The 8,213-nt window shown below is 45.9% G+C and overlaps 1 protein-coding gene across 4 annotated transcripts in view; it reads right to left on the reverse strand.

Annotated features, from left to right (window-relative positions):
* The window catches only part of GOLM1 (golgi membrane protein 1), a 33,168-nt gene extending 25,814 nt beyond the window's left edge, over positions 1 to 7,354 (reverse strand). Inside the window, exons 1-3 of one of the 4 annotated variants that reach the window (XM_035565215.2) lie at positions 7,234 to 7,348; positions 5,716 to 5,804; positions 1,259 to 1,380 (exon numbers count right to left, since the gene is read on the reverse strand). In XM_035565215.2, the coding sequence (XP_035421108.1) occupies positions 1,259 to 1,357 (99 nt within the window). In that variant the 5' untranslated portion in view covers positions 1,358 to 1,380; positions 5,716 to 5,804; positions 7,234 to 7,348. Of the gene's footprint in view, positions 1 to 1,258; positions 1,381 to 5,605; positions 5,805 to 7,233 lie in introns of all 4 variants that reach the window. The other 3 variants (XM_035565216.2, XM_035565219.2, XM_035565217.2) reach the window with 3 other exon arrangements.
* Positions 7,355 to 8,213: the final 859 nt, after the last annotated feature.

An 8,213-nucleotide genomic window follows, 5' to 3' on the forward strand; every position in this document is an offset into this window, starting at 1 on the left:
GGAAAGTGCACAAGATGATACAGTAAATCAGTAACAGTAAATGGGATTTTACGTCTGTACATTACTGACACCAAGATAAGCTGGTATGCTGACTTATTTTCCTATCAGCTGCCCCACGATTGTGCAGCAAAGCCTCAGTATTACTGCCGCAGCTACAAACAGCTGGTAGCCACCAACCTGAGGCCCCTCACTAAAGGAAGGCGGAGAGATGACCAAGTTTCCAGAAGAAATGACATCATACCCTGTCACCACAGGAAAACTAAGACGTTCCCTCAACTGCATGGCCCAAGACGTGCCCTGTTTGAAGAGTGTCAGCTCGGGGGTGGAACAGGAATGCAGTTCCAACAGCCATCAACTCAGTGTTAAAATTCAGTTCAATTAAAAAGAAAATAATAATTAAATAGAAAAACTTGGGAAGAGCTCTCATAAACCATGTTTAATCACCAGACTAAATTTTCAGGTTTTTGTTGTTGCTGATTGTTAAAGAAAAAGAAAGAAAAAAGAAAGGAGAAAGGGGAGGGAAGAGAGGGAGGGGCGGGCAGGGAGAGTTGAATTTTCAACTTAAGAATGTGCAGTCCAGTAAGGATAACAAACCCAAGCTCAACAGACACAGAAAATACAGTCACCACTACAAAACAGCAGAGTAATTATTTCCATGTGAGCTGTGTGCCTTCTTTAGGAACGATTTCTAAGAAATACAAATTCGGATTTCTCAATACCATTTCTGAACAAGCTAGATTTCTCTGTCCTTGGTGGTAAAGTGTGTGTGCATCCTTATTCGTCTAACATTTATCAAAAGAGGTCAATCTTACTTTATACTAAAAAACAGAAGTCACCAGAATGGCGAAAATATAGGAAAATAATTTACGGAGATGAGCAAATTACGGAGGCCCATTCAGATTAAAAAATGGGGGGCAAGTTGCAATGTGCTCTGAGGAAAAAAAAAATAAGAAAAACAACAGGATGCCACATCTGCAAACTGAAACAGAACAAACCAGCTGAATGCCACATGTGTGCTGAAGTTACAGGCACCATATGTAGGTCTTCAGGTTTTGGGTCCCCCCTACCTACAAACAGGCATTCCTCCCATTTCCCCATCTCCCTCTTATGATGAGCATCAACTGTAATATTTGTGTAAACCCCTACAGCAAGCCAAGTTCCTAGCTCACCATATGCAGAGGAAGCATTCTTCTTGCTGTGGACTACCCTTATTAACCATACCCGTGCAAGACCACGTGCAGACCAATAGGAACATTACCTGCAGATCCACATTGCGAGAGCTTGCAATCCAGTAATTGAAACCCAAAACGATGATGCAAGCCAGGAGCGCGGCCACGAGGAGAGGTGGAGACTTCATGCCTTAGCAGCTGTTTCCTAGCCCTACAATTTCAAAAAATAAAACATAAAAATTAACAAAAACACATAACAGTGTAGAAATCTGCAAATCAAAATACATGTCATACAAATCAAAATACATATCGCGTCCTCCACTTAGATTACTTTACACACACAATCAAGCTTTTACTATAGTAATGCAACAGCTCCCAGCTGAATGGACTACACCTAGCAAGGAAGGCATTCTGCCTAGGTATTTCTATCTGGGGGTGTTCAAGGAAAGGTTGGACGTGGTGCTTAGGAACATGGTTTAGTGGGTGACATTGGTGGTAGGGTGATGGTTGGGCCAGATGATCTTGACGACCTTTTCCTTTTCCAGCCTTAATGATTTTATGGTTCTATGATCTGAGGGACTTTAAAAAAAAAAAAAAAAAAAAAGCCGTATCATATTATTAGTTTCTACATAAAGCTTCACATCAACTGCAGGGTTAAGTCTTGAATATTCTTGACAATATAATGAAAATCTGCAATGAACAGAACAAACCAGCCATCCTTCTATCATATATTCCATCCAGCAAGTTAATTAGACAATGCTGGACTGGAGATAAGAGGATAGATTCCTTGTAATCTCATTTAGTCAGTAATGAAATTCAAGTCTCATGGTTTCAGGAGTAAATTACACTTCGCTTTCAAAACTTGGGTAGTTCAACTTTTTGCCCTGGTAATATGATTCTAACATTTTGGTTCCACACTAGTTAGTTAGTCAGTAACAAATCAGATTGTACCAAATTATTTTATGGATAATCTAAAAAATATATAAATAAATAAAAGTTAAGCAAACACTCTGTTGATTTCAATGGGAAATTGTACCAAGTGATGTTTCTCTTGATACTCAGCTTTCTTCTGCTCCTAACAAAAAAAAAGAAAACAAAAAAGAAAAACTTGCTTTATTTAATAAGTGTGGTTTAACAAACGAAGAGTAGCAATTGCTGTTGAGCCTTGGTTTATTCTGTGGAGCTGCCTATTCCAACATGAAATGAGGGCAAAGGGCACCTGCAATTCTGTTTGCAACAGGCCATAATCTTCCCATGATGCGATACAATCTGGGCTTAATGAATGCAATAACACCTAGCTCAACGAATCCTCAAACTGGACTGGGAACCCTGGGCACAGTTTGTAATACCGACTGCTCTCTTGCAAACTAATAGCAACCTTTTTTCTCTCCTTTTTGTACTACTGCAGACAAAAGCCAGCAAAAATAAGCACAGAAGATCAAACAGCAAACACTGATGTATTGCCAGACACTAACTCAACATGAAATGGGTGCATTTACTGCTAAAACACCATACAGTCTCTCAAGTGAATGCTCTTAAAATGACTTCTTTTTCCCTATGGATGCAATTTACAGGCTGTAATGTATTTATAAATTAATAAATGGTAGCAACTCTCAAAGGATTTATGTGGGGACATACATTGTAATCTCAGGGGAAGAAGAAAATGTCAGCAGCTAGCAGGGAACAGAGATGTTGCTATTACTCTATTCCCAGTGCTTAGGTCCCACAACAGCTCACCTACATTTAATGTGTGCACGCATCCAGAGTAAAACCCACTCTGGAACACTCCTCTTTGGATTCAGCGTAAGACACAACCTTTCTTCACCTTTCCCCAGCAGGAATTGCACAAGACTGCCAGTCTGGCAAGTGCTTCAAGTCTATTTGCTCATTTGAAAACACTGTGTGAGTTTATCTATTTATTTGGGGACGGGCACCGAATGGCAGAAGGCAGCTTCCTGAAAGTGCCACCTCTTCACTCGTGCTGCACCTTGACCGGCAGCTGGCCTCAAGTTGTGCCAGGGGAGGTTTGGGTTGGAAATGAAAAGTTTCTTTTCAGAAAGAGCAGTCAGGCACTGGGACGGGTTGCCCAGGGAGTCAGTGGAGTCACCGTCCCTGGGGGTGTTCAAGGAAAGGTTAGACGTGGTGCTTAGGGACATGGTTCAGTGGGTGACAGTGGTGGTAGGGGGACGGTTGGACCAGATGATCTTGGAGGTCTTTTCCAACCTTAATAATTCCATGAATTGTAAACCCGTCCTCCTGAGGAGCAGGTGAAGCACACGAAGCACACAGTTGCATGGGTCCAACACCCCAAGTCCAGCTTTCTGCTAAGGATTCAGCGGTCGCACACAGCGCAGCCCCGACAGCAGCCACAGGGACACGTGCAAGGCAACGGCAGGGTGGGGAAGAGGCACAAATTTTAGTCATAAAGCACAAAATCAAGATGCAGTGGACTAAATCACACGCATATAGATACATACACATTTCCAACACAAGGCTAAGGATTATGGAAATGTGTACACCATTGTACAGACTGTTTTTCCTGCTGTGCCATGTTAAGAGGAGCGCCTGAGATTTACACAGCATCCTTGTCTCCACAGGCTCCCTGAAAACCTAGAACTGCAGATGTCCGGAGTGGCAGAAACAACATGCAGCAAATGGGCATAACCACATCAGCTAAGAACAAAGTAATTTGTTTATTTTTGCATACCAGAAAACCACAAATATAAAATACTTATACAAATAAAATACTACACTTCAAAAAATGTATATCAAAATCCATCAAGAAGTCAGCAGTATCCTGTTATTCATAGTAAACGTATTAGTTGGCACACTTAAAAACATGGAAAAAATTACCGAATATAAACTGCAATATATAGTGCGTCATTCCAAGCATTACTTGAATAAAATAATTGGTATTTTACTCCTGTTAGTCAGAAGTAGGGGAAGCAATACATCTTATCAGCTATAGAAGCTTACACTGGAAATTAACTACTATTTAGACTAGCTGCTTGCTCCAAAAGACTCAGCAGTAAAGCAATTATACAAAGGACAAACGATTAGTTCAGGGCACACCTTAAAGCACAGGTGCAAAACGTTACACCTACCCAGCGTGCAAATTGAGTAGCCTGAATTCCTTTCCTGCTGCTTTCAGCTGCTAAAAGCTGGGAAGCGAGCATTGATTTCAGCAAAACATGCTCAACTTCCATATATTTTTCCCCTCTAGAAAACTCGGTGTTGCTTGCCTTTAGTAATTTATGTTAATGGAGAATATATTTTATAGCCACCAGAAGGAAAGGCAAAAGGAAGAGTAAAGGGGAGAGACGCAAAGAAGGACCTTCTGTCTAACCAGTGCAGACACAACACATAACCTCAGCTGCAGTATCGGTATTTCCTCTCTCATCAGCCTAAAAATAAAATCTCCGTAACTTTCTACCAGGGATATACACATGTGTTCTGGTGGAAAGATAAGCAAATCAGCTCAGTAAACACATTTATATGGAAATGTATTTGTCATGCTGTTTTCCAGGAAATATCTGGTTTGGCACAGTGATTTGAGTTGAAAAGAAAATATGTTTCTGATTTTATGGGTAAGAAAGTGATTTTACTGAACATGAAGGAATCCATCTCTCATGAATGTTTACTACAGATGTGAAAATCAGATGCTGTATCACAGATACAGTGCTCTACATTTGGTAGAGCACAAAATTCCTGACTTCAGCACAGCCAATTTCAGTCTTCTGCTTTGCCAGCCTAGCAGAGCTCCATGGAGAAGGAGGTGTGTTAGACTTTAGGATATTCAGGCAAACTAACATCTATCCTTCCTTGTTTGAATATACCATCAGTCTAAGCAAATCTTTCTTTTACAGCTGTCATGTAGGTAGTTGCTACCAAGCAGCTTCCAGTACCGACAGCCAACAAACGCACCAACTCCGGACAAGGACTTTATAAGCAAAGACAAAGCAAGATGATTTGTGCGTGCCAAAATCCCAAGAGGAAAGCCAAGTCTCCCTGCTTATAGGGCCCAGCTTGGCATATTTGCGCGTGACCCGCCGAGTGAGGGCCAGCAGACCAAACGAAGCACTCACTAAAAACCTGGGGGACTTCTGGGCAACGCCTCTGCCTCCCCTCAGACATAGCAACCCAAAGACAAAACCCACTGGAGACTTGGGGGTTGATATCCTAATTCCTTATTGGGTGAGACCTACTTTCCAAAAAAAATTAAAAAATATAATGGATCAGCTTCAACAGACTAAGCTACACCAGACCAACATCATAATGACATCCTGATCAAGTGTTCTCATTCGTTAACCAACACTTACAAGCTAACAAAGCGGATGGCACGTAGCCTGCTGGCACTTATTGCTTGCCCCTTATCTGCTGACTGCTCAGCCACTGCAAGGCACAAAACCAGCACAAGCAACAACACAAAGACAAACCCAGCAGGGAAACACAGCAGCCGCCGCCACGGGACCGCCACAACCCTTTCCCAGAGCAGGCTTGATTTCTCGTCCCAGCTTACAGCACAGATGTATCTGGGAAGGACAACCTGGAGCTGCAGGCACGAGGATGCTGCGGGCTGAGAGAGCCAGACCTCTTCTTCTCAAGCGTCTTTCACAGGAACCCACAAACTGCAGGCTGAAAGCAATAAATAAATAAATAATCCTGAAGTGTTCAGCAACAGCCACTTTACAAAATTCCATGCTCCGGACAACTGGTTCACTTCAGGGTGGCAACTAGCCAGAAAAATTCAAGCGCAGATGCTGCAGGATGTTACTGAGTCACTATTTGTCCAAATTATCAAGTTACACTTTCCCCAGGAAGAGGAGGGGAGGCACTTGATGTAACAGGTTTGGTGACTGCATTTTCACCATTCTCAGGAAAAATCATCACTGGATACTCAGATTGGGTCTTAGGTCTTCCCTTCCTCAAGCATTTTAAACCATGTTTTAAACAGATCAGGAGAGTATGAAAACACTGAAGAGGTGTCTGCTCAGGGAGGGGCCGGTCGTTACCGCTGCCCCACCAGTTATTTTACAAATTTTACAGAAGAATTTCATCCTGCAGCTGACCACGAGAGGCCAACAACCAGAACTGACTCAGTCACCCACAACATGCTGCTCTTTACGCTCTTTTGATTTTGAAGAGAAGACCCAAGCAGGCTTGTAGCTAATAAGTTGCTAGTGGTTTGCTTTAGGTATCTCTTCTGATTAAGGCAGCTATATAACCAAAAATAACTGGACAAAATCTTGTAAAAACACCCTCACGAAGTTTTCAGGCACACACCTTCCAGATGCGTTTGTAGACATCACTACCAGCAACCATAAAAATTTGTGTATGAAAAGAGAATTAAATGAGAAAGTTACGAGAGCAACCTCAACGCTTGGACTGCTCATTTCTTTTTAAGAAAACAGATTGCTCTCGGTGCTTTTTCCATGCGAAATGAACTACCCTGTCAGGATCTAAATTAAAAGGACCCCCACTTGATCTTCAAATACAGCAGCAGGAAAAGGGGCACAGCGGGTTTAGGCAGGCAATGAGAGAACCACACCATCACCGCGCTGCTCCCACCCCTGCCCGGCTACACGCGTGGTCTCGCTGGGAAGCGCACAGACCGCCCGCTACAAAGTAAGAAACGCAGAAAACCAGCGGTGCGAGCGGCTCTTCAGGAGCACGGTGCTGTGCAGATGCAAGACTGGCACGGGCTCAACCAGAGACACGGGCATCCCCTGCGGGCTGGCACAGGACCGAGGCAGGGCAAGGCAGCGCACGGCAGCCCCCCGGGGCACCCCTCGGCTCAGCGGGGCCGCAGGACGAGAGGCCCGGCCGCCCCCCGTTGGCACGGAGCCGCGAACAGCGGCTGCAAAGCGGCTGAGGGAGGCCCGGAGGGAGCCGGCCCGGCCCGCCCGTGCCCAGCCCGGCCGCCAGGGCCGCGTCCCCCGGCACAGCGGGGCGAGAGGCACCGCGCTGCCCGCCCCGCGGCTCCCCGCTCCCTCACGCCGCCCCCACACGCCGGGCCGCGGCCCCACAGCGCGGCGGAGGCCGCGGCGCCGCTCTCCCCGCTCACCTCGCCGCCGTTACCGCTGCCGGGCTGGCCCCGCCGGAGCAGGAAGGCGGCCGCCGCCTCTCTCGCCCCAGCCCCCGGCACCTCCTGCCGGAGAGGGCGGCGCTGGCGGGCGGGCAGGGCCGGGCCGGGCAGGGCAGGGCAGAGGCGCCTCGAGGCTTTCCACCCCCCCGGTCCTGAATATTGCTCCTGCCCCTCAGCTTGCGGCGGCGTTACAGGAGAGGTGCGGGCGGCAGGCGGGCACGAAGCTGCCCTAACGCAGCTCTGGGCTGTGAGCCGTGCGAGGGCTTTGGGAAGAGGTTGTTCTTCTGAGATAAGTGTCCTTAACAGATCTGGGGCAGTAGGCATCATTAAAAAATATTAAACAATTAAAAAGTAATTTATGACTGAACAGGTAGCTCAAACTTTTAAAAAAATTAGCTTTCACCATCAGAAGATAGTACTGAACATGATCATAGAATCACAGAATATCCCGAGTTGGAAGGGACCCACAAGGATCGAGTCCAACTCCTAGCACCACACAGGTCTACCCAAAAATTCAGACCATATGACTAAGAGCACAGCCCAAACGCTTCTTAAACTCCGACAGGCTTGGTGCAGTGACCACATCCTTGGGGAGCCTGTTCCAGTGTACGACAACCCTCTCAGTGAAGAATCTCTGCCTGATGTCCAGCCTGAGCCACCCCTGTTGCAGCTTGACTCCATTCCCGTGGGTCCTTACTCTGGTGACTGAAGAGAATAAATAGATCGGTGCCTGCCCCTCCACTCCCCCTCACGAGGAAGTTGTAGGCTGCGATGGGGTCTCCCCTCAGCCTCCTCTTCTCCAGGCTGAACAAGCCAAGTGATCTCAGCCACTCCTGGTACATCTTCCCCTCTAGGCTCTTTACCATTTCTGTAGCCCTCCTCTGTACACTCTCCAATAGTTTCACATCCTTTTTGTACTGTGGTGCCCAGAACTGCACACAGTACTTGAGGTGAGGCCT

Source organism: Cygnus atratus, chromosome Z (genome assembly GCF_013377495.2).
Source record: "Cygnus atratus isolate AKBS03 ecotype Queensland, Australia chromosome Z, CAtr_DNAZoo_HiC_assembly, whole genome shotgun sequence".
NCBI classification, from domain to species: domain Eukaryota; kingdom Metazoa; phylum Chordata; class Aves; order Anseriformes; family Anatidae; genus Cygnus; species Cygnus atratus.